We start from the raw sequence: 26880 nt of genomic DNA, 5'->3' as shown, positions 1-26880 counted from the left end.
CAATTTTAATGGTAAGGGGCCAATGAAATCTGTAGGTCTACCAGCATGCAGACGTGGCCACTTTACATAAGTAAAAGCATAAATAACCTAGATATAATACTTTGTTAGACATCCTCCATTCAATATTCAATATTGACGCACTTCTTCAACCATTATCTGAATTAAAAAAAAAAAAAAAAAAAAATCTAACCCTAACTAACCTTACTGTCATGCACTTGTCCTAATAAACTAACCTACACTGTAGCACTCAACACTTTGATGAACATTGTTACTCAGCTGATAGAGTTGTGCCCTTCCTGATGGCTTGTCGTACAGAACTTGTAAGTCGCTTTGGATAAAAGCGTCAGCTAAATGACTAAATGTAAATGTAAAATTCTAACCGAGTAAAAGGATTAAAGCCTCTAAATGTATTCAAATATTAAGAGTAAAGGTAGGCTGATTGTTTGACATATTGTTCTCATATTTCAATACAAGAACCATTCCACATTTGATGCATTAACCTTATGGTCCAGTTATCTTTGCCTTTTTATTATAATTGAATGCACATCTTGTATGAAACAAAACCCCTGTATTAAAACGAACTAGTACTTGCAGGTGGTGGGCCTATAGTAGCTTAGATCAATGGTTCTCAACCAGGGATCTTGGGACCCCCAGCGGTCCTTGACGGGGTTCCAGGGGATCCCTATCAAAATGAAGAATATTTAAATGTTGCAATTATTTCAGACTAGAAGTTCGCCCAACCGCTATTTACCAGGGCCAGTTTCGAATTGCAGTCTCCTGTAGGTGCTCTTTAAGAGCGGTTTTGAAGGTGGGTAGTGATTCACATTATTTTACGGCTGTGGGTAGGGCATTCCACATTGTTGTGGCATAATTGCTAAACGTGTTTAGTCTCTGGTTTGAGCCGAATCTGGGTTGAACATGATTTGTGGAACTCCCTCTGGTGTTGTGGTCGTGGTATTCACTGACCTTTGGGAAGTATTTTGACATGTACATGGGTAGTGGTGTAGTGTATCTTGTAGACCAGGCCCATTGCAAGTTGCTGTACTCTGTCGTCTACTCTAAGCCATCCTAGGTTGTCAAAGTGGGCAGGGGTGAGGTGGGTTTTAGGAGTAAGGTCAAGCAGTAGTCTGACCACTTTGTTTTGTGATGTTTGTAATCTTGTTTTTAGTGCCTTTGAGGTGCTTTGATACCATGAGGTGCAAGCATAGTCGTAGTACCCTTGAATGAGTGCTCCTGCCAGAGTCTTCAGGGTATTCTTGTTTACCAGAGAGATCCGGTACAAGAATCTTGTTCGTTGGTTGACTTTTTTAATTACATTGGATGCCATTTTGTCACAGGAAAGATTTGCCTATGGAACCCAGGTATGTAATTTCATCTTTCCTTGTGACAATATTGTCACCCACTGTAACAGAGAAGCCGGTTACAGTAAACGGGGGTCCACGGCCTGATGTTTATCAATTTGACACCAAAAAGGTGGAGAACCACTGACCTAAATAAATGTAGTAGTGCAGTAAAAAGTACGATATTTGCTTTGAAATGTAGTAGTATAAAGTTCCCAAAAGATTGAAATAACCAAGTAAAGTACAAAATGTCTTCAAATATTACTTCCACCCCTGCCTACCAGCACAGCTGTTAAGTCACCTATGTGGATGGATGAAGAAATAATTAATCTGCACAAGGATACATTTTTTGGGGGGCATTTTGCCTGTTGCTACAAATGGCTGAACATTGTAATGAATGAATGAAAACTTTATTTAACAGATTGCAGAATGGGTACAATACAGTACAGCTCAATACACACAATTGGATGCAGACCAGATAAAGACGTCCGTCTTGTTTACATCAGGGTCCCCCATTTTCAATTCATCATACCATATGATACCACATACACTACATACAGATAGACAGTACTGCTACATTTAGACATTTATGACATACCAGATTTGCAAATACAGTAGTTTGTGACGTTAGCATTATGTGTAAAATAGCTCAAATCAGACCATTTTGCACCAGCTAACTTCAGCCTAGCTGCTGCTATAGAGTCCCCGCCCTCTCTCTGTGTGTGTTGGAGTAAACTTGCATGAATTTGATTCGAGTAAAAGGCTGACTATAGTTTTTTTTAACTAAACCATTTGAGGCCTGAATTGGATGAGGTATGTTTACATATCAAGAGGCTAAATACCTACTTATAATAAGTGACTAAAACATTGAGCAAATTGAAGTTTGGGGGGACAGCAGGTTTATTTGTTCTCTGCTCTTCCCGCTCTCTGGTTGTCGCTCCAGAAGCCGAGCCGCTGCCCGCCTGGAAGAGAGAGGCCGCCGCACATGGAGCTCTGCTAGCCGCCTGTTAGCACCACGAATATAGTCCCCCTCCTCCACGACTTGCACAAAACACATCTCGGTTTGATCGTTGAAGCGTTGTTGTTCGGAGCCAGTTGTGTAAAAAGGTGAGTGTTGTAGTTTAATAATAATCAGCCCGACTCCAACACTTGGAGCCGCAGGAGAGGAGGTTATTATTGTACAAACCCGACAAATATAGCGTTTAAATCCATAGTTCCCCCGCGTCGCCATATTTGATGTTTACACCAATGTTAATGTAAGTATGACCGCGATGCAAAATGACAACTGGATCGTGTGTTATGTGCCGCATTATGAATGATCTGTGGTGTTATTATCGTCCTGAGCGCCTCGGAAGTCTAAACGCTGCAAACCTCGCCAGGATTTCCGGCTCCTCTCCGTTTGCCTTTAGTTTCCGTTTATTCCATTTCCGTTTCAAAAGTTTTCATACATTAAAAGTTAGACCGTTGTGGTTTTAATACGATTTGAAACACAGTGAAATGTCTCGTTATTGTCCATTAAACGGGTGTTTTGTGGACGGGAGGACGACGCCCCGCCTCGCCCCGCAGTCCAGTCGGTCTCTAACCGTTCAGTTTAGAGACCAAACCAACGTCTTACTTTCCAACTTAAATATTTCTTTTTTTTTAAGTTTTATTATTCCCCCCGCCGGTGGGGGTTCTTTGATTCCCACGTTATTAAATAATATGTATATATACTAAATGGCATGCCATGATTTGGGCCTTCAGACGGGAGTGAGGCCTCGCCCTCGATTTGGCTCAACAGCAGCACTTGAAGCCACAGAGCACCGAGGAGAGGTCGAGGCTGAACAGGCCTCTGGGTTGAGAGATGCATGATGACACTGACTGTACTAATATTTTTTTTAATGCAGGACAATGCCTACATCACACAACCGTTTTGATAAAGTCACAGTCAGTAACTTGTTTGTGTTTTGATTGATTGAATTGATTGAAAACTTTATTAACAGATTGCAGAATGGTTACAGTAATGTACAGTACAGCTCAATACAGTTGTTAAGGGGATGCAGACCAGAGAAAGACTTTCGTCTTGTTTACATCAGGGTCCCCCATTTGTGTTATGGAATTACAGACCATCGGTTGTGTGATAGTAAAGAAGGGTTAACCTTTCTGTCGTATATGGCAGTGAAAGGGTTAACCGGCTGTTGTGTGTGACAGTGAAAGGGTTAACCCTTTTGTGTGTTGTCGCAGTGAAAGGGTTAACCGTTTGGTAGTGCAGCGGTGAAAGGGTTAATGATCAAAAGTTAAACGTATGATGATGTATTTGTATTATATAGACATCACCTATTCGTCCTAAATATGGTCAGAATAATATCAATAGACTGTATTTATAATGTCTTACACACAACTTTTATACATCTCTATTCAGAAGTCTTTTTCGGCCTCAAATTAGCGAACTAGTGATTTGGGAATCTCACGATTCAATATAATTCATTCATAGATTTTATTCTAGATGGCTGTTTTTACTTTGCTGTAACTTTTTCCATTTGACTGCGGTAGACACTTGAATAGGTCTCAAAGAAAAAACACTGTGCAACACCCCTACTATATGATTTGGATGATCTATCTACAGGCTATGATATGTGTATAATCCTTTCTTTGTCGATATTCTGTCTGTTGAGTGCTCTTCACCTACGCCCCTCTGAAATAATATAACCCATCTCCCCCACCCCCCTTTTCTACAACAGCTTGCCTCTTGGTATTCGAAAGAACATGTCTAAAAGTGAGACAGAGGAGATGATCGAGATTGAGATTGACGGACAGGAGAAACAGGCCTGTCTGGAGGAAGGGTGAGCTCTGTGTGATTGTGACTTGCATACTGAGGTGCTGGCAGAAAATGTATACCGGTAATTGAAACCAGAGACCCATCATTTTGGCTGCATGTCTTAAGAGCTGAGTAATAATTCAATATGATTGTTACCAGAGATGGATCATTTTTGGTGCCGGGTAATAACTCAATACGATTGTTTTATCGTCTTTTATCGTCTAAATTATTATATTTTGATATCATGGTAGACACTTATGTTGTCTGAATTAATGATAACACACATACTAATGACATCTGAGGTAAAATATCACACTTTATATTGCCAATCGTTTCTATACAACAAACATCAATTTTATTATTTAACATGTGATTTTACATAATGGACATATATGATTGTACTTTTAATTATTATTATTTTCTATTTATTTATTTATTTATTTTAAATAGGAACAGATGGTACATATGAATGCACATTTTCATGTAAACATGCCAAGTTATAGTCGGAGGCTAATTTCCATCTGTAGTAAAAAAAACAGACAATAGATGAAACAGACGATGACAAATGTGTGTGTAATAAATGGGAAAAATATATATATTTATCTGGGCGAAATTGTTGATTTTTTAATTTTTTTAACACAACCCTAGTCTAAGTTAACCCTCTTTTATTATTCATCCTGTAGGGTTGAAGAACACACCATCACAGCGTCAGATTTGATTCAACAGGACATCGACATCAATGAGCCGATCGGCAATTTGAAGAAGCTTCTAGAGCCGCGAATCCAGGTGTCGTTGGATTCATACGATATCTGTTTACAGGATATTCAGGTACTAATACAGTGCACGACATACAGACCGAAATGCTTTATTTCTGTGGCTGCTTTTCAGGGGGAAATGCGAGGCGATTTGCATACATTGCTGTGTTTATTTGTAGCACTAGGATGGAAAAACAATCAAGTCAAAGGATACATTTGCAGTGATTTGCAGCTTTTTATAAAGTCATTTTGATTTGACCTCTTATTGCAAAAGTACAAGCCCTTGCAATATTAGCAGGGAATAGGCTACCTACACTTGGAGGGTTGAAAAACTGCAGACTCCTACAGGGACGGATATGAGTGATGCCTGTATCCCTGTCTTCCAGCTGAAGTTTAGGACTGTTCTGTTTTCTGATAGGCGTGACACCTGTATGCCTGTCTTCCAGCTGAAGTTTAGGACTGTTCTGTTTTCTGATAGAAGTGTGAGTGACACCTGTATGCCTGTCTTCCAGCTGAAGTTTAGGACTGTTCTGTTTTCTGATAGAAGTGTGACACCTGTATGCCTGTCTTCCAGCTGAACTTTATGACTCTTCTGTTTATTTTCCGCCATGTTCCAGCTGCACCCTGATCACAGCCTCTTCGATCAAGGAGTTAAGACAGATGGCACCGTGCAGCTCAGTCTACAGATCATCACCAGACCAGGTAGAGCTTTATTCAAAACCTTTTCGAACACAGATGATGGGTCACGTTGTGTTTTTTTGTTTAGAACAATATGACAATACATTTCTCAACAGGCTTCACAAGACCACATCATAATGGCACAACACCCCTGACCATAACCCTAAATTAAGGCAATTAAATGAATTCTAGTGAAATAGACAAATACACTGGGTTATGCTGTAGATTTCGGAATGTGACTAGTAATTAAAGGGGACCTGCATTGCTATTCCTAGCACTATTTGGGCAACTTTACACAATTCCTGTGAGTCAATGGAACACCTCTAAGGTTTTATTAAAAAAAATTCATTGTTTTATATTTCTAATCAAGTACTCAAAAGCCAAAATTTTCTCACTTTGGTATTCAGGCTGTTGGCCTGGCTCCGCCCATAAGCACTTTGACTGACAGTCATCCACACAGTCTGCGAGTGGCAGAGAGAGAGAGAAAGAAAGAGAGAGAGAGAGAGAGAGAGAGAGAGAGAACTGTGTAAACAGCTGCGTGTGAGATAACCAAGTCCCCTTCTCTCTCTCAGTGCTCCCGTCTCTCTCTCTCTCTCTCTCTCTCTCTCTCTCTCTCTCTCTCTCTCTCTCTAAACAAACAAACAAACGCTGCCCTCTATATCTCTCTCCCTCGCAGAGTGCAGTCGAGGTGTCGGGTTTCACTATCTGCCTCGCTGTTTGAGGATGTTTTCCACTCGCTCTGCTATCGCTGTGTGGGCTGCTTAGGTTGTGGGCAGGCATTGGCTCCAACCACAGAGCCAATCAAATCACTATCCGCTCCATCCTCGCAACGTCACGTTGCGAGTCGAATCAGAACGACCTGATTAAATCGAGCAGGAAATGGTCGGACCTGAATGAGAGCAATCCGCCAATATGGTATTTAGAGACACAGACACATTGATACTAACTACTATTACTATAATACAATGTTAGACACTGAAAAAAGCCCCCTTTAAGGGAGAGTGGGGTACAGTATGTCGGAAGCGACGCCATTCAACTGCATTATTCTATACATTATATATATATATATAACGCTAGCCAGTAACAGTTTTAGATTCGATTTGTAACGTGTCAACTTTTACAAAAGACGGCGGTGACGGAGGAAATTTAGGCAAACGTTAATAGCAGGGTGCATGTGAGTTCTACATTTACATTTAGTCATTTAGCTGATGCTTATATCCAAAGTGACTTGCAAGTTTTGTACAAGTCAGCAGGAAGGGCACAACTCTTTCAGCTGAGTAACAATTGTTGTACAGGGCTCCAAACTAACTTTTTCACCACTTCCCCAAAACGGTCCCTTACAGTTACAAGAGATCACATTAAAATGATGCAGATTATCTAAAAATGTGAAATATCGGCCGGCCACTAGTATATGATATATAGACTGCAAAAAAAGAAAATGCAAGGAAAAGACAATTATGGAATAATTCAGAAGCAATATGCAAAGAAAATATACAACATATTCTCTGTGATATTAGGGCCAGGCAACGATGCTACAGTTTATTGTCTCATGATTGGATCATATCGTGATACAATTTAGAAATTGCAATATTGTGGTACACAATTATTTTGTCTAAAAAGTAATAATGAGTCAATACTAACTAAAATGTATCACAAATTGAGAGATCTGAAATATTTCACAGAGTAGTAGTGTTTGACATCACACGTTATATCACCATGCAGTTCCGTGCAATATAAACCCCAATTGGATTATTTAACATGTGACTTGCCACTACATACAGATATCATGATATATCACTCTCTCTCTCTCTCTCTCTCTATATATACGTTGTGTTTTTTTGTTTAGAACAATATGACAATACATTTCTCAACAGGCTTCACAAGACCACATCATAATCTCTCAAAAAAGTCCTTATGATTATTGTGTAATTAATTTCTCCAATACTGCTTAGCCCTATGCGAAATTTGGGGGTTAACATTTTTATGAAGGGTGCCTATTTTAAAATTATATTCTATTGTGCCTCTATTTTAATTGAGTTTATATTCCATTTTATTTTATTATACCTTTAAACATTTTTATTCTACCATAATTGTCTGTCTGTTAATGTTGTACCAAAAATGACAATCAAATTCCTTGTATGTGTAAACTACTTGGCAATAGAGACCTTTCTCATTCCGATTGTGAAAAGTTTTCGGGCGGGCTGTCTTTAAGAGTGGAATATTCAGGGGGAAACATGGCACGCCCCTGTACTCTCTCTGTCCCGGTGCAGGTGAGGAGAAACTCAACATCCTGGAGATTGTGAAGCCAGTGGAGACGGTGGAGGTGGTGATCGACCCGGACGCGGCGGGAGAGGAGGGGACCCTGGTGGAGGAGGGGCAGCTCATCGCCGTGGAGCGCTCGGCCCTGACCGACGACACCTCGGAGCAGGTGACCCGCTGGGCTGCTGCCCTGGAGGGGTACCGCAAGGAGCAGGTCCGCCTGGGAATACCATATGGTGAGGTTTAAACCAAGGACGCTTATCAGCGACATTCCCCCGGGAATGATCTCAAGTTGATGAAAAAGTCAGTAGTCGATCAGTACTACTAGCCTCGAGCAGCGTTTTCTACCCTTTCATGTCATGTCGTTATTTAAATTAGATGGGGTGACTTCGTTTCCATAGATCAGTTAATAAATAATTTATAATAAATGTGTGTATATATAATTATATAAAGATGTGTGTGTGTGTATACACAAGGTTTGAATTCATATGTATTTTATTTCAATCAATGCAATGTATTCGTATGAATGTGGAAATCCAACTGCATCCATCTGAAATTGTTGATTGAAATTACTGTCTATGTTTACCCTATTTAAATAATTAATATAATAATAATAATAATAAACTTTATTTGTATAGCACCTTTCATACAAGAATTGCAGCCCAAAATGTCACAGGAGTGATGTAGACACAAAATAGACATAAAATAAAATTTGAATAATTATGGACATGCGTAAAATGAGCAGAGAATTAAAACTTCCTGAAAAATATTTAACTTACTTTTGAAAATATTTAGTGATCTAGCCTGCCTAATGTCCATAGATAGGGCGTTCCATAGTTTTGGTGCATAATTTGCAACAGCTGCACCCCCGATTTTTTTTGGCTGTGGTTGGGAACCTTCGATAAACCAGTAGTAATGTAATGTTCTTGGGAGCACATATAGTTGGACAAGATAATTGGTAATATAGCTTGGTCCTGTTTCATTTAGTGCTTTGTATATAAGGAGGACCACCTATAACATTCTAAATGTTACCGGAAGCCAGTGCAGAGTAGCTAACACTGGACTGATGGTGTGGTCTCTCCCCATTTGAATACCTGTTACAATTACCGAAATATTATCAAATATTTTTGCAAATCTTGAGACTTTATGAAGCATCCATATCCAGTGTTTGCCTAAATAATTGGAATCAAGCCAGGTTTTTTTTTTTTTTTTTTTTTTCAACAAAAGAAATTATCAAATGTTTTTTATTGAATTTATTTTTATTTATTATTATCTTTTCCCCCCCTCCTTTTTTCCGATTTTTCTCCCATCCCACTGTTAGTCGTTATGCCAATTCCCAACTAAATTTTTTATTTATTTATTTTTTACATTTGTGTTCTCTCCTCAGACCCTGTGCTGTGGTCAGCTGCCCGTGTCATTATTTATTTTATTTTAGTTTTACATGTTATCTCTCCACAGACCCTGTCAGCTGACCATGTAATTTAATTTATTTATTTTAGTTTTAGATTTAACATGTTATCTCCAGTGGCGAATCTTCCTGGAAGCCAAGGGAAGCCATGCTTCCCTAGAAATATGAACAGTAAAAAATGGTAATTAAAATAAAAAATAAAAATAATATATATATTTTTTTATATAGTTTACAATAATAATAAAAAATCATTATTTTTCATCTCTGTGTTATAATTTTTTTTTTAATTTTCTCCCTCTTCTCCTTCTCCCTCTCTAACACTGTCAGACTCACTGAGGCAGGCTGGCAGTCACTGTGCTCACTGCAGCTCAGTCACTGCAGCTCTGGCAGAATATAGAGCAGAGGGGAGTTTTTTTTTTCAAGCGTCCACCATCATGGTTATGGACTCCAGAACCAATTATTAGCCAATAAGATTCGAGCTTAATAAAAGGGTTCCCACGTCTTAACACGGGGCCATCTGACAGTCAAGTAGTCTAGCGTCTTCAAATTTGCCAGTCCAGAACGTTTCCACCTGACATCCACCTAACGTGACAAAACAACGTCTGAACGTCAGCCCCTCTGTCTGCGCGTTCGAATCTAGTAGTGTATCAAACATTAGCACTTTATTAGCAACTTATTTTTTGCCGGCGGGACATTTACTGAGGACCAGCACAGCACACCACTGTGGATATTATGATTTAACAAATCTATCTGTCCAGGAGTAGGACCACATTATTGGCCAGGTAAGCAGCCTAAGCAGTTTCTAGCTTGGATGCTAAAGTACTAACGTTATCAGGCTAGCTTGGATGCTACCTAACGTAACCAAGCTAGCTTGGTTGTAGCTGTTTGTGTTATAACGAGACAGCAAATGAATGAATGAATGAGAACTTTATTTAACAGATTGCAGAATGGGTACAATACAGTACGGCTCAATACACACAATTGTTAAGAGGATGCAGACCAGAGAAAGACGTTTGTCTTGTTTACATCAGGGTCCCCCATTTTCAATTCATATTGACATTTATGACATACACAACATACATGACATTTATGGCAAAGGGACATATAGGTATCCAAATATACAGTACTGTTACTCATAGATCCTGACAGAGTATACATATGATGGGGAGGGGACTGTACATTAGGAGGGGGTGGGTGGGTGGGAGAGAAATATACATCCGGTGGTGAGGAGACTGTACATTTGTGGCCAGGGGCTCGGATACGCAGTCACTTATTCCTCCATAGTAGCCAGGTTAATTTGGACATATGTACCTGTGATGTTTGTTTGGTTTATTTAATTCTTTTTGAGGCGTGAGTGCTGTCCTATAAATGCCAAGTAATAGTTGTTTCATGGACCAAGACCACAACAGTCTCCTCTCCTATAGCGTCAAATGTTTTATCTGCTGACAAAGCACAATCCCTGTTGGTTTTTAGTTCACTCATTGTTCAGGGAAACACATTGTTAATGTTGACGGATTGTGAATTTTGTGATTGACTCAAATTATATTTATTTGGAAAAATAAATAGTCACTTTATTTGAAGAGTCAAAACTGTTCTCTTGGCTTTGTTTTGTTCATAGTAGTAATGCCGCCGAGCCATACTGTGTATGTTGACTGCTTGGTTTGACTGGCAGTGGCCGCCGAGCCATACTGTACATGTTGACTGCTTGGTTTGACTGGCAGTGGCCGCCGAGCCATACTGTACATGTTGACTGCTTGGTTTGACTGGCCGCCGAGCCATACTGTACATGGTGACTGCTTGGTTTGACTGGCCGCCGAGCCATACTGTAGTGTACATGGTGACTGCTTGGCTTAAATATAATACATTTTTTTTTTTTTTTTTTTTTATAGTTTTTTTTTTGGCATCCTGTTATTTTACCCACGCGACACCACTGGTTATCTCTCCACAGACCCTGTCAGCTGACCATGTAATTTAATTGATTTGTTTTAGTTTTAGATTTAACATGTTCTCTCTCTCTCTCCTCAGACCCTGTCAGCTGACCATGTCGTATTATTGATTTATTTTAGTTTTAGATTTAACATGTTCTCTCTCTCTCTCCTCAGACCCTGTCAGCTGACCATGTCGTATTATTGATTTATTTTAGTTTTATATTTAACACGTTCTCTCTCTCTCCTCAGACCCTGTCAGCTGACCATGTCGTATTATTTATTTATTTTAGTTTTATATTTAACACGTTCTCTCTATCTCCTCAGACCCTGTACTGTGGTCAGCTGACCAGGTCATTCACTGGGCTGTGTGGGTGATGAAGGAGTTCAACATTGACGAGATGGAAGTAGGTGGGATTCACATCCCGGGCCGGGACCTCTGCTCCTTCACCCAGGACGAGTTCCTCCAGAAGGTGCCGAACGGGGAGATCCTCTGGAGCCACCTGGAACTGCTGCGCAAATGTAAGTCGGGACTAAGGGCTAGGGCTGCACGATTTTGGGAAATAATCTAATTGCGATTTTTCTGACAGATATTGCGATTGCGATTAAATTTGCGATTATAATTATATATTTTTTTAAGCAGCTCCATCAGATGTTTATTGTAAAATGTGGCTTGCATCTGGCCTACGCATGGGTCTTTTGAAAATGTTACTTTTTACCTGGGTATCGATACCGGTACCCAACGGTACCTTTTTTTCTGTACTTTATTCTCCCTCTCTGAAGTCTAAACTTCACAACACACAATCTGAAACCCCTTACCTCCCTCTCCCAAACCGATCTTGTATCTCAATGGGACTTCTTGGTTTAAAAAAATAATAATAATTGCGATTTAAAAAAAATTAAAAAAAATTGTGATTTGATAATTGCATCATTCCAAATTTCGATTTAAAATCGATTAATCGTGCAGCTGTAGTGCTGAGAGACAGGAGTCTGAGGCGATGTCCTGAAGTCGAAGGTAACTCCTTTAATATTCATCAGCACAACTACAAGATACAATACATTACTAGAAAGATAAACAGAATGCCGTGGCAGGAACTGCCACCGCTTAAATAGGAATGTTAGAGGTTCTAGAAGGTTCTAGTCATCATCACCAACGTTCCAGCATGTCCTACTATGACATCATCACCAACGTTCTGGAATGATCGGGCAGAACTAAGGTTCTAGAATGTCTGCCATGACATCATCACAAACGTTCCAGATTGTTCGGGCGGACTAATGTTCTAGAATGTTCCTAACAATAGTTCCATGGGTGAATTATGTACCATTACAATCACTACACAGCCCTACTAAGGGCAGTGTCTTTTTTTAGGTGTGCGTAGATTCGATTGTAAGGTGTGATTTAGGAAGTTGACATAGTGCAGTAAGAAGTGACCAGAGTCGGTCGATATGGACTGCTGGTGCTCAATCCTTGGAATCACAGTCAGTTTCAAAAGGAAAAATGGTTCCATCAACCCATCAGGTGTTCGCTGAAGGAGGAGCTGTACCTCTGAAATGCGTGGGCATGTCAATAGGGATGCATGGAATCGCTATTGGCTGATGATGGTGATTTCGTCATACTGTCCATTTGCATGTTCTTGAGTAAATTGGGATGAACCAAAGGAGAATATAAATGTTCATATTATTATTATTTGATTTTTTTTTAATCTTTGACGGTGAATAACACCATGCTAACATTGACCAGACGTGAAAAATTGCCACTGAGCTCATTCAGCACCTTCTTGAGATCACGTGTACAGAAAATCAATAGGGATGCATCGAATCGCTATTGGCTGATGATGGTGATTTCTTCATACTGTATATTGGTGTCGGTCCAAAACTGGGCAGATATTACGGCTGCAACGATGAGTCGACGAATGCATCATATCGTTACTTATATGCCGTCTTTTCTGTGGTAATGGCAGACGTTCAAAGTCATAACACGCGCTACATGTCATTCAAAATATAACTTATCTTAACACATCCAGCGCCAAAAACGCTGTCCAGCGTTATTGCCCGCCATGCGTTGACCGCCAACATCGCTGTACAGCGTTTTTGAGATCAATATTTAACTTTTTCGCCATGGCATTCATAATTCATGCACCCAACCCCCGGTGCCCTAGCGGGACCCTAAATGGGACTGCAACACCTCAATACCGCCGCCTGGTGGATGGTCGGGCGAGTTACACACAAAAAAAAACGGAAAGTGTCATCGGTGCGTCGAGGAAATTCCTCCGACAGTCACATCTCGCTACGGGACTACAGACGAACACTATAGTGCATATGGATCGCTGCCATAACGCAATAATCGATATGATTTCGCGTTTATTGCGCCATACAAACCGGAAATGGATCTAGGTGATCGGCGTCAAATAATTGGGATCTTTCTCCGCCAGTCTCATCGGCGCACGGTAAGCGGGCAGTAACGTTATTTTCAACCCGATTGTGCATTTCCTTGTTCGCAAACAGTCTGATCAATATATCAACCCATAGTAAATAAAGCCGTTACTGATGATCAAGGAATTATAAACGACCCCCCCCCCCCTTTCCTCCACGCATGATGAAGCATAATGTATACCGATCATATACATTTGAATTTTTTAATATAGCGTGTATGGGAAAGAAACGCCAATCGATAATCTATATATGCTTCAGGGCCTATAACTACCGGTACTGTTTTTGGAATTACAGCAGAAAAGATTAAAAACATACTTATATTCTCGAAGGTATTAACACAACAATGTATGAATGAAAAAATATAACGTTCCCACATCCTGAACGATAGATAATCGATGTTGAATGGGCCATAGTAATGTCAATATAGCAATACAATTAAAAAAGTTATAGCCCTGCAAAGAAGGTAAACATCTCCATAGCCTTTCAACGGTGGCAGAGAGTGGTATAAGATGGGCACAACCCCCGGCGCCCAATGTGTTAACCTCTTAAGCCCTAGCCATATTTTCTGAAAATCCGCATAAAAATACAGGTCCATTTGCATGTTCTTGGTATCTAGGGACATCTATGGACCTGAGAGGTATAATCATAAATATAAAAATAACGTTAAAAAAATGCCGTCTCCAGCTTAGACAGAGGCTTGTGTGAGCTGGGTAGTGTAGTTTCTTTTTTGATCCACTTTTTCTCCGGTTTTTCTGTGTTTTTTTTTCTCCCATCCCAATTTAGTCGTGCCAATTCCCCCCTCCCCTTCCTGGTCGTTGCTCGCATGTGCCCCCCACTGGTCGGTCTAGGGAGGGTTGATGGATACTATCGCATGTCCCCTCCGATACATGCGGAGTCGGCCAGCCACTTCTTTTCACCTGCCAGCGCGGACTCTCATTGGTGAGGTGTAACGTGTGGGAGGCTCTCACTACCCTCACCATCTCCCTTCCTCGCTGTGCAGGCGCCCATACCGACCTGTAGGAGTCGCTGTTTTACGACCAGATTACCACCCACCGGCTTCCCTCCCTCTGACTCTGCCAATTGAGCCAGTATGATGGCCGGCCAAGCCGGAGGCAACGCTGACAGCCGGATTCGATACCAGTGTCTCACGCATTGGTGACGAGCGCTTAGTCCGCTGCGCCACCCAGCCGCCCTGGGTAGTGTAGTTTTATGAAATTTCGACGTCCATCGAAAGCCGTGGGTCTCCTCTTTCTTAGGACTACAAATGATTTCATGACGCCGTCATTCCCTCGCATCTAATTCATCCGGTTTCCAATGCATAGCGCTGAGATTTCTATAAACTAATATTTCGCTAATAACACTTCAAATCAATGGTAAACAAACGTAGTGCTGAAAATATTTATGGTGTGAAATAGATTTCGACCCAGTACCGGGCCCATCGGGCTTACTGATTATTGAGTAAAAAAATTTTATGTACAAAATTCATCATAGAAATGATATGTATACAGATGATATTGGCACTGGTAATAACGGTTATTGGCCATAACAGAAATGTTTATCGGTAGCGGCCAAAATGTTCATATCTGTGCATCCCTACATATTAACATGTATTGGAGCCGTACATCTTGTTCACGTTAGAAAGGACAATCGCAGCCTGGTCAATATGAACCGGACTGGGGAGTCATACTGATTACTGTTTACTGTGTGTTTATTTCAGATGTGTTGGCCAGTCAGGACCAGTCCGGCCAGGACGGCACCGTTACCATTGATCAACGTAAGCTTCTCATCGGCTCTAAGGGGGTTTAAATGTATGCCCTTTTCTCGTCTTTTTCCTGGAATTACTGAAAAGCACCCAAACCATACTCTGTTCAAAACGGTATAAAACGGAAATGTACGGATGAAAAAACAATCTCTCTGGCATGTTGACTGGAAGCAACTCACTGAGACTTGACGGCGTTATTAGACCCATAGATATAATATAAGATATATTTTAAGCACTCGCAAATGTCGCAGTCTAAAACTATATCCATTGAATAAAGACCTGGCGATGAAGGGGATCAGCGCCCCCTGCTGCTGGCGGTCAATGTGTTAAGCTGCTGATCTTTAATTTCTTAATTTTTTTAAAGAGCTTTTTAGAAAGATGCAAAAGAAAAGTATTGCTTTTCCATAATTAATTTATCATTCAAAAAATGTTGGCAGGTGCAAAATTAATGTTGTTTACATGTTGCATGCATATATCCCCTCCCTACCAAAGCACCTCAAAGGCCCTAAAAACCAGGCTACAAACATCACAAAACAAACTGGTCAGACTACTGCTTGACCTTACTCCAAAAATAATTTTTTTTTTTTTTTTTTTTTTTTTTTTTTTTTGCTTTTTTCTTTAGGCCACTGAACTTAGAAGCAGGCCAGGACAGTGTTTCTAGTTGTATTCTAAAATTCTATTCTATTGTATTCTAAAATGTGACTATATGGTTTTATATTAACTTAATAAATAAACAAAAACGAAAAATCTACTTATTTCAACGAACATTTCAAACTAAATAACAGATTATGCACATAAAACGCTGAACAACCGAAGCAACAATAGTATTTTAATGAGGCTATTATTATTATTATCATTATTATTTTGCAACAAGTTAGCCCTCTCATAAATAGCACATATAAATGAATAACTAACTTGAACTAACTTAACACTATGGTCGCCAAAAACGCCTTACCACGTCATTCCTCGCCATGCTCATTCTGCCAAAGACGCCGTACCACGTCTTTGATATCAATATTTCAAAAATCTGTGATCGCAATCATATTTCTCCCCCGGAGACTTGAGATCTAGTGTTGATCCCCTCTCAACTCTCCAACGGTTCAAGAGCGCCATCTGGTGGCCGATCGGCGGATCGCCCAGACAGGAAACAGGAAATGGAAGCTGGTGCTCATTCCAATTCGGTCCGATCACTCGCTAATAGTCCCAGGACTCGAGCTAGACGCAATGGATAGCAATCCGTTACCAATAACTCAATAAACAACATGATTTGGACGTATATACTATTATACAACCTGGAGATGGATCGCATATTTCTACATCCCATAATAGGAATATTTCTGCTCCACGCTCATCGCCCAACGGCTCGAGGAGACTAGGGTAAGATTCAGCGTTATTTTTTAACGTGTTCGATATAAACTGCTCTGATGATCATATCACCCACACTAGATGAATCATCTAACGTTGGCCACGGAATTATAAACGACCCCCCCCCCCCCATCCGGTCGACATCAGATGATAAGTAGTAACTTCTAGAAGCACGTCCATTTGAATTTTTTTATCTCGCGCTGATTGCTATCAAACTGTATACAATCATCAATATAATGCATTTAGGGCTATAAATCACGTTCTGGAGAAAGCTGCAGAAAACGATAAAAACATACTTATACTTTAGACCGTATTTTAGTATGAATATGTGAATGAAAAAGTATAACGTTGCTACACCCTGAACAATAGATACTTGATGTTGAATGGGCCATAGTAATGTCAATTTAGCAATACAATTTAAAAAGTTATAGCCCTGCAAAGAAGGGGAACTTCTCCATAGACAAATAGAGCTGGCGTGGGATGGTTTATTAAGAATATAAGCCTGGCGACCAAAGTGTTAATAGGATTGAAGTGATATTTGCCTTAAAAAATCGGTTGCCTGGCAAAAAAAAAAAAAAAAAAAGCCTGACGATGTGCATTGGGCCGCGGCTCTCTGACGCCTTTATTTTCTGGGTCCCGGCCTGAAAAGGTTTGGAACCCCTGCACCCCTGCACACCAAGGTACCCATGTACCTGTCGAAATACTTCCTAAAGATCAGTGAAGTCCACAACCACAACACCAGAGGGAGTTCCACAAATCACGTTCAACCCAGATTCAGCTCAAACAAGGGACTAAACACGTTTTGCAATTATGCCACAATAATGTGGAACGCCCTACCCACAGCCTTAAAGGAATGTGAATCCCTACCCTCCTTCAAAACCGCTCTCAAAGAACACCTACGGGTGGCTGCAATTAGAAACTGGCCCTGGTAAATGTCAAAATCCCACAATGTACAGTTTCTTCCCCTTCGGATGTGTATATATATATATATATATATATATTTTTTTTTTATCCACTTTTTCTCCTTATTTTTTCTCCCCTCCCAATTTCGTATCGCCAATTCTCCCCTTCAATTCTCCCCTCCCCTGTCTTGAACGTTGCTAGACTGCCTCCCACTGGTCGGCTGTAGTGAGGATAGAAGCCTTGCATCACGTGTCCCCTCCAGTACACGAGGAGGCAGCCTGTCGCATCTTTTCACCAGACAGCACGGACTCTCAGTGGCCCCCGATACTTCCTGTCTCTGCTGTACAGGCGTCACCCAACCGACCTGTAGGAGTCGCTGTCCACAACGTCCAATCCCCACCCATCGACTTTCCACCCGCTACCTCTGCCAATTGAGATAGTATGACGACCGGCCCAAGCCGCAGGCAACGCTGACTCGGGGAGTCGAGACCGGAGTCTCTTGCATTGGTGACGAGCGCAATCTCCGCTACGCCACCCAGCCGCCCGGATGTATATTTTCTTATATCTTTTTCTTGCACAGTACCGTATATTTGTCTTGATGAATTGAAAATGGAAGACAAGATGAAAGTCTTTGTCTGGTCTTCATCCTCTTAGCGGCTGTTAGTATTGAGCTGTACTGTATTGTACCCATTCTGCAATCTGTTAATAAAGTTTTCAATCAATCAATCAATACCATTTCTCCACGTGGAATGCACCTGATTGGATAAACATGCTAGTGCGACATCTAGTGGCTGAATGTTATCTATAGCACCTTTTTAAAGATCCGATTGTAAAACTGTCCTTTTCCTGTCTTTGTTGTCCGTGGCTGCAGCGGTACAGATAATCCCGGCCCCAGTGAGCCAGCCCACCACCATTAAGGTACTGAAGCAGAGCCGAGGCCCCAGAGCACCACGCATTTCAGGGGGAGAGGAGCGCAGCTCACCTGGCAACCGCACAGGTACTTTAGTCTACACCAACTTGTGGAACCTCGAGACAAAGTTGTATGCAAGCTATGTAAACTACAGCTGGCCTATGTTCTTTTTTTATGCTAACGCTATTTTGGGAGTTCTAGCATCAAGAATGTAAGTAGCCTACTTTTCTGTTTTTAGCACTTTATTGTAAATCAGGTAGGTCTTCTAGCTCTGGCTTGTCGTTAGCGTTTGCTTTACTATGAGGCTATGATAAATGACAGGTAATCTCTGTGGTGTGCGTGTGCTGAACGAACAACATCCGGCTCTTTGCGCAAATTATATTTTGGGACGTGCGTTCCGTTAGTGGTTAAAGTAACGTTGCATTCGTTCGGTACACAGCGCATACTGAACCGAAGGTCCTGGACTGAAATGGTTCGGTACGAATACAGTACGTGTACCATTACACCCCAAATACTGTATATCTGTCTTTCTGTGTGATAAAGATTGACAGTAAGTCCTGTCAAACTTTAAAATGATGTTTCCATCACCTATTAATTACCAAATAGTTTGTTTGATTGGTCCTTTTTATTTTTTATTTTATTTTTTTAATATACACACATTGTTGGCATAGGGGTTTAAATGAGCTGCTTCCACAATTGGTTGTAGAGTACGTCAGTGAAGTCATGCCTTTACCGGTAATTGTAATTTTTGGGAGTAAAGTATAAATCCATTTCCTGAAATTAACCATGCTAAACCATGAAGATTAGCTTCTTCCCGGATGCTGTGAGACTACTGAACAGTTCATCGCAGCTCATCACTGCCATGCCTCTGCACACTGCACTGTAGCACTTTATCGCACTTTATCGCACCCATCTCTTTTAATCTTTTAATCAGTGAATCATATTAGTATTTTTTTTATCCACTTTTTCTCCCATTTTCTATATTTTCTCCCATCCCAATTTCGTATCATCCAATTCAACCCTCCCCTGTCACGAACGCTGTTTCTTGCCTCCCACAAGCCGGCTGCAATGTGGACTAAGTCATACATAGCACAAGTCCCCTCCGGTACTTGAGGTAACAGCAGTCGCATCTTTTCACCTGCGCAGCTCGATCTCTCAGTGGCGAGGAGTAACGCGTGGGAGGCTCACGCTGCCCCCGACACTTCCTGATTCTACTGCGCAGGCGCACCAACCGACCTGTAGGAGTCGCTGTCCACACCGCCCGATCCCCACCCATCAGTTTCCCACCCCCTAATACGGCCAATGTGTATTAGTATGAACGACCAGCTAAACTGAAAGCAATGTGGCAGCGTCTCCGTCATTCGTGGCGAGCGCCTTGCCCACTACGCCACGTAGCCGCCCTGAATCATATTAGTCTTATTGAATTAAATCAGTTTTTACTGAATTAGACTAGGTTTTTATTGAAATGGATTAGTTTGCTATTGAATCAATTCACTCTTAATTGACAGTTTTTATTGAATGATTTGTTTTTTTTACTGGATTTTTATTTAATCAGTTTGTATGTCTGTCATGAGGATCAGTACTATTTATTTATTCTAGTTTATCTCGTATCAAATGGCTATAACCGAGACCTGAGTGCTGTATCTCGTGCTTCCATGTCAATGGAAAAATGACAATAAACATAACTTTGACTTTGACTAAGCAGACTCGATAAAACCCAGAAGACGGTACACATCTGACTATTTTAAGATTACTGAAGGGGTACCCAAAAAATGCCTACTCAACCATCAAACAGAACATCTGTACTGAAAGACTATATTGTTCCTCTACCATCAAACAGAACATCTGTACTGAAAGACTATACCGCTACTCAACCATCAAACAGTTGAGACTACTGAACCTCCGTACTTAAGACCGTACTGCGGGGGGTCTCGGAGACGACCGCTTCAAAAAAGCCTTTTTACTTCCCGTTTCCCAGGTAACAACGGTCAGATCCAGCTGTGGCAGTTTCTGTTGGAGCTGCTGACGGACAAGGATGCCAGGGACTGTATCTCCTGGGTGGGCGAGGAGGGAGAGTTCAAACTCAACCAGCCCGAGCTCGTGGCACAGAAATGGGGCCAGCGGAAGAACAAGCCCACCATGAACTACGAGAAGCTCAGCCGAGCCCTCAGGTTGGTCTCTCTGCCTCGCCGTGCCACGTTCTCACACCAACGTTTGTCTGAAATGGTCCGTAACCGATACCATTAATTTGTGTTAAGTTAGCTTGCAGCTGGATAGCTTTCTACTGAACGCACAGAGAGGAAATTGGTATCTATCTTCTTGTCTTGACTCCGGAGAAGACTAATTTCCCACAATGGTGGACTGTTCTTAATAATCAGCCACAAGGGTATTAAAAGACAATTGTGTGTGTGTGTGAGTGTGAGAGAGAGATAGGACCCAACCTTATGTATTCAAACCACCGCGATATACTATATAGTCGGGGTCCATAAATATTTGATATTTCATCCAAATCAGGTGAATAATGTGTGTGGTCCCTGTTTTTAAGGGACCAAAAGTAATTGGACAAACTAATAATCATAAATCAAATTGTCACTTTTTATACTTTGTTGCAAATCCTTTACAGTCAATGGTCCTCATTCTCGAACGGACATACGTGAAAGTTACCATGGAATTCCTTCATAACTCGATTTACGTACTTATTCGGCATTCTCGAACGGCTTCGTATTGTACATTTGTTTGTGGATTTACGAACTCGAAAAGGCAGTCTTAAGTCGGACAGACCGCTGTGCGCCGTATTCTTAAGGACTGTTTGGGAGGAATTTTGAAGGCAAGCGAGAACAGGTGGGTTTTGAGGCGAGCTTTGAAGGTGGAGAGTGTAGGGGAGTCTCTGATGGACTGGGGGAGGGAGTTCCAGAGTCGGGGTGCAGTACGAGAGAAGGCTCGATCTCCAAAGTTTTTGAGTTTGGATGTCGGGACAGTGAGGGAGGCAGTGGAGGAGGACCGGAGGGAACGGGTGGGGCGGTAGGGAAGAAGGAGATCAGTCAGGTAGGGGGGGGGGGCAGGCTGTGGAGGGCTTTGAAGGTGAGGAGTAGTGTTTTAAAGTTTATGCTGTGTTTGATCGGGAGCCAGTGGAGAGAGTGGAGGACAGGAGTGATGTGTTCACGGGAGCTGGTGTTAGTGAGGAGGCGGGCGGCTGAATTTTGGACTATTTGCAGTTTATGGAGGGAGCGGGAGGTGATACCGGTGAGGAGGGAGTTGCAATAGTCCAGGCGGGAGGAGATGAAGGCGTGAATGAGGGATTCAGCAGTGAGAGAGGCAGTGACGGATTTTTGCAATGTTGCGGAGGTGAAAGTAAGATATTTTTACGATGGAGCGGACGTGGGGGTCAAATAGGGCTGGGCGATATAACGATAACGATAAATATCGCGATATATTTTAATAATCGATATCGAATATCGAAATTAAAAAAAAATCGAAAAATCTTTTTTTTATATATATATATATATATATATATATATATATATATATATATATATATTTTTTTTTTTTATTTTTTTTTTTACCTGCAACAGGGCAGTTTTAAAACCAGAGACAGTGGACAGACTTGTCTTTCTTGCCTGCAACTTAAAGTAATGGCTTTGCTTGTCCAAATGACAATACTGACCAAATTCAGATTTCTTTTTCTCTTGTCCATTTATTTTGTTTGCTTTCTAATTTAAAATACATTTTGAAACAGTCTGTACACAGTAGGCTATGTGTGCTAGCAGAACTAGACTCCAGTCACGAGTCACAGTGCACATGTGCGGTGGTTTGTCCACCAAAAAAGCGCCAAAAGATCGAAAATAAACTAGCAGAGCCAGAACTGTTCAACTCCTCTGGAGCCACAGCCAGCAGAGAAGCCGGTTTACTTTAGCTTTTAAACCAGCTGCAGCCTGAGAACTGGAGTGTGAGGGGATGTAACACTAAAGATGGCGGCAATGACAAAGAATTGCTGCAAAATAAACATACATCTGTTGTTAAAATTTTTAATTTTTAATTTTAATTTTTTTTATACTTATAACAATTCGATAATTATCGATATCGAGAAATAAAATAAAATTATCATATCGTTATCGCGATATGATTTTTTTCCATATCGCCCAGCCCGGTCAAATGAGAGGGTGGGGTCAAGGAGGACACCAAGGTTTCGGACTAGGGGGGAGGGGGTGATGGTGGAGTCGTTGATGGTGAGTGTGATGGGTCCGGATCTGGTGAGGGTGGTTTTGGTGCCAATAATGAGAAGTTCCGTCTTGTCACTGTTCAATTTGAGGAAGTTGTGAGTCATCCAAGTTTGGAGTTCGTTAATCTATTCTTAGTCTATTCCATATATCCGTGCAATTGGTTGTAGTTCCTATTCATTTAGTTTGCAGTGTGTGTGTGTAATGCTCATGATGCCTCATTGAGTCATGACTATAAATTCAAAATGTAATTGTCACGATACAAATATTGAATTTTTTTAGGCCGCCAAAACCACAGTAACCGAGGGCCCAAAAAAAACCACTCCACGCGCAGCAACCCCACGACACATAAGACTCCCCCCTCCGTGGCCGAACCACAGTAACCATGCCCCCCCCCCCCCCCCCCCGATACCCCTCCCCCACTAAGCCACACCCGCCTAACGATGGATACACATACATACTATATAATATATATAAGTGAAACATCCCGAGCCCCCATCCGCCCCTGTTCCGACCTTCACCTTTGGGGTTACGGGAGGCCAGTGTAATATTAGTCCAGACATCATCCCAATCAAACTCAGGGTCCAGTTCTGGAATGTCTTCCCGCCAAATTATATCTAATGGGAGGTTCTTGTATGTGGACCTGAGTAAGAGTGTATAGAAATCTGTTGATGGATGGGGTCCTTCAGTGTCCTCTGGTAGACCGATAATTCTTATGTTATTCCGTCTTTCGTGAGACTGAACTTCGGTGAGCCTAGCTTGAATCTTTATCAGCTCGGCTAGCTTGATAGCTAGGTCCAACTCGACACGTTGCAAACGTTGGTCCTTCTGGCTAGCCTCCCTCGTGAGTGAGATAATCTCATTGGTATTGTCTATGGTTTTTGTGTGGAGCATTTCTACCTTCTTATCCAAGGACTGTATGGCCGCTCTTATCTCGGCTGGTACTGCTAGGCGGTAAGTCTCAAAGTGCGCCTCGATGAGCTCAGCGAGGACCATTTTGATAGCTCCTAGGCTAGGACCACTCAGTGTAGCGTCCAGCGTGCTTGGCGGTTGAGGGTGTACCTTGTCGGCTATTGTGGACAAAGCACCGCGCTTATTTGTCTACACTACTACAAATTTTTCTAGATGTTTTCTTTCTGTTTTTGAGGCTCACCAATGGTTTACATTTTGTGGTGAACCCTCTGTATTCACCCTGGTGAGGTCTTCTCCTGATTGTTGACTTTGACACAGATACTCCTACCTCCTGGAGAGTGTTCTCGTTCTGACCAACTGATCTGGCCAACCCTATTTGTGAAGGGCTTTTTCATCACCTGGGAAATTATTCTTCGGTCATCCACCACAGTTGTTTTCTATGGTCTTCTGGGTCTTTTTGCGATTGGTGTGACCTCATATTGAGAGTTGACGGCAACAGATAAAAAATGCAAATACCACACTTGAAATTAACTCTAGACCTTTTATCGGCTCGATGAGGGAATAACACACACCTGGCCATGGATCAGCTGAGCAGCCAATTGTCCAATTACTTGTGATCCCTTAAAAAAGGGGAGGCATAATTGTTGTAATTCCTACACCGTTCACCTGATTTGCATGTACATTTCCTCAAATGAAAGCTTAAAGTGTGCACCTGAAGCACATAGTTTTTCTTTTCAAATCAATTGTGGTGGCGTACAGTGCAAAAAATATGGGAATTGTGTTGATGTCCAAATATTTATGCACCCGACTGTAGTTGTAGATAATGATGCCTCTCATATGTGTACATCTCTACCCACTGTAGTTGTAGATAATGATGCCTCTGTTTACATCTCTACCCACTGTAGTTGTAGATAATGCCTCTCATATGTGTACATCTCTACCCACTGTAGTTGTAGATAATGATGCCTCTGTGTACATCTCTACCTACTGTAGTTGTAGATGATGCCTCTGTTTACATCTCTACCTACTGTAGTTGTAGATAATGATGCCTCTGTGTACATCTCTACCTACTGTAGTTGTAGATAATGATGCCTCTGTTTACATCTCTACCTACTGTAGTTGTAGATAATGATGCCTCTGTGTACATCTCTACCTACTGTAGTTGTAGATAATGATGCCTCTGTGTACATCTCTACCTACTGTAGTTGTAGATGATGCCTCTGTGTACATCTCTACCCACTGTAGTTGTAGATAATGATGCCTCTGTTTACATCTCTACCCACTGTAGTTGTAGATAATGATGCCTCTGTGTACATCTCTACCCACTGTAGTTGTAGATAATGATGCCTCTGTTTACATCTCTACATACTGTAGTTGTAGATAATGATGCCTCTGTGTACATCTCTACCCACTGTAGTTGTAGATAATGATGCCTCTGTGTACATCTCTACCCACTGTAGTTGTAGATAATGATGCCTCTGTTTACATCTCTACCCACTGTAGTTGTAGATAATGATGCCTCTGTTTACATCTCTACCCACTGTAGTTGTAGATAATGATGCCTCTGTGTACATCTCTACCTACTGTAGTTGTAGATAATGATGCCTCTGTGTACATCTCTACCTACTGTAGTTGTAGATAATGATGCCTCTGTTTACATCTCTACCCACTGTAGTTGTAGATAATGATGCCTCTGTGTACATCTCTACCCACTGTAGTTGTAGATAATGATGCCTCTGTTTACATCTCTACCCACTGTAGTTGTAGATAATGATGCCTCTGTTTACATCTCTACCTACTGTAGTTGTAGATAATGATGCCTCTGTTTACATCTCTACCCACTGTAGTTGTAGATAATGATGCCTCTGTTTACATCTCTACCTACTGTAGTTGTAGATAATGATGCCTCTGTTTACATCTCTACCTACTGTAGTTGTAGATAATGATGCCTCTGTTTACATCTCTACCTACTGTAGTTGTAGATAATGATGCCTCTGTTTACATCTCTACCTACTGTAGTTGTAGATAATGATGCCTCTGTTTACATCTCTACCCACTAGATATTACTACGACGGGGACATGATCAGCAAGGTACAGGGCAAGCGCTTCGTCTACAAGTTTGTGTGCGACCTGAGGACTCTGATTGGCTACAGCGCGGCCGAGCTCAACACCCTGGTGACGGAGTGCGAGCAGAAGAAGCTGGCGCGCATGCAGCTGCACGGGATTGGCCAGCCCATCACCACGGTGACCCTGGCCACCACCACACTAGACAAGGACAGTTGAAAAGAGGTGGGGGGGGAGGGGCCCCATGGCACACGCTCTTTGGACCGGATGAGAGGTCGCTCTCGACTGCTGATTCAGGATCAGTTGACCCTTTTATCATAACCACGATCACCACCATCAGTGTGTGAGGGTTGACGACATCTCTTGACGAGAGTTGGACTATGGCAGGTGGAGGGGTGATTGTTATTTTTGTTTGTTTTTGTTTTTCCAACCAATGGGATGAGCCCGTTCAGATTGCAAGGGAAGATGGATACTATGTGTGTTGGAAGTGTGATGATTGAGATCCTGGATGTCTTTGGTGTGTGTGTGACTGAAAACCCAATTATGAGCTTTGCGTCATGTCTTCCTCGTCTGTAGTAGTTTAGTATCATTTCCATTGTATATACCGGTTCTCATGTTTTTTGATAAGTGTATACTATTTTCATATTTTCCATTTCTAGAGGATCTGTTTTGTATTTTATTTAGTGTCTTGTTCCCAGAGTTGCTGGACCCTTTTTTGTCCACCAGGGGGAATAAAGTGGCGAGCATTTTTCCTAATGGACTGGGTTTCTGTTCAGCTCATTCACACTTCAGAATAGGAGAAGCGGAAGGGACTTCTGTACATGTATACATAAATACTAATTCATTTACATACACACTACATACTCACCCATTTACATACACATGACATACTTATTCATTTACATACACACAACACTCATTCATTTACATGCTCATTCATATACTCTTTAATATACATATACTCATACATGCTCATTCATTTACATACACTACATACTCATTCATATACATACTCATTAATTTACATACTCATTCATATACTCGTATGCTCATTTACATACACTATATACTCATTCATATACTCTTGAATATACATATACACACTACATACTCATTCATATACTCTTGAATATACATACACTCATACATGCT

At 41.4% G+C, this 26880-nt stretch overlaps 1 protein-coding gene across 1 annotated transcript; it reads left to right on the top strand.

The window, feature by feature from the left end:
- The first annotated feature begins 1873 nt into the window (after positions 1-1873).
- Positions 1874-26479, top strand: gabpa (GA binding protein transcription factor subunit alpha). The gene is made up of 11 exons (XM_084314494.1): positions 1874-2153; positions 2284-2447; positions 4061-4162; positions 4821-4965; positions 5510-5594; positions 7841-8065; positions 11490-11684; positions 15313-15369; positions 18497-18622; positions 20514-20706; positions 25725-26479. The coding sequence occupies exons 3-11, from the start codon at positions 4086-4088 to the stop codon at positions 25945-25947; spliced, it is 1326 nt and encodes a 441-aa protein (XP_084170620.1). The 5' UTR covers positions 1874-2153; positions 2284-2447; positions 4061-4085; the 3' UTR covers positions 25948-26479.
- The last annotated feature ends 401 nt before the right edge of the window (positions 26480-26880 follow it).

The sequence above is a fragment of the Notolepis coatsorum genome (genome assembly GCF_963971535.1).
Source record: "Notolepis coatsorum genome assembly, chromosome: 5".
Taxonomy (NCBI): Eukaryota; Metazoa; Chordata; class Actinopteri; order Aulopiformes; family Paralepididae; genus Notolepis; species Notolepis coatsorum.
This window is presented reverse-complemented; position numbering and strand designations above follow the sequence as displayed.

Excerpts from the sequence above, each read along its gene's own strand:
- gabpa (XM_084314494.1), top strand. The coding sequence starts at position 4,086 with ATGTCTAAAAGTGAGACAGAGGAGATGATCGAGATTGAGATTGACGGA. Across the intron at positions 5,595-7,840 it reads ACAGATCATCACCAGACCAG|GTGAGGAGAAACTCAACATC; the intron begins GTAGAGCTTTAT and ends GTCCCGGTGCAG. Across the intron at positions 18,623-20,513 it reads CTCACCTGGCAACCGCACAG|GTAACAACGGTCAGATCCAG; the intron begins GTACTTTAGTCT and ends CCCGTTTCCCAG.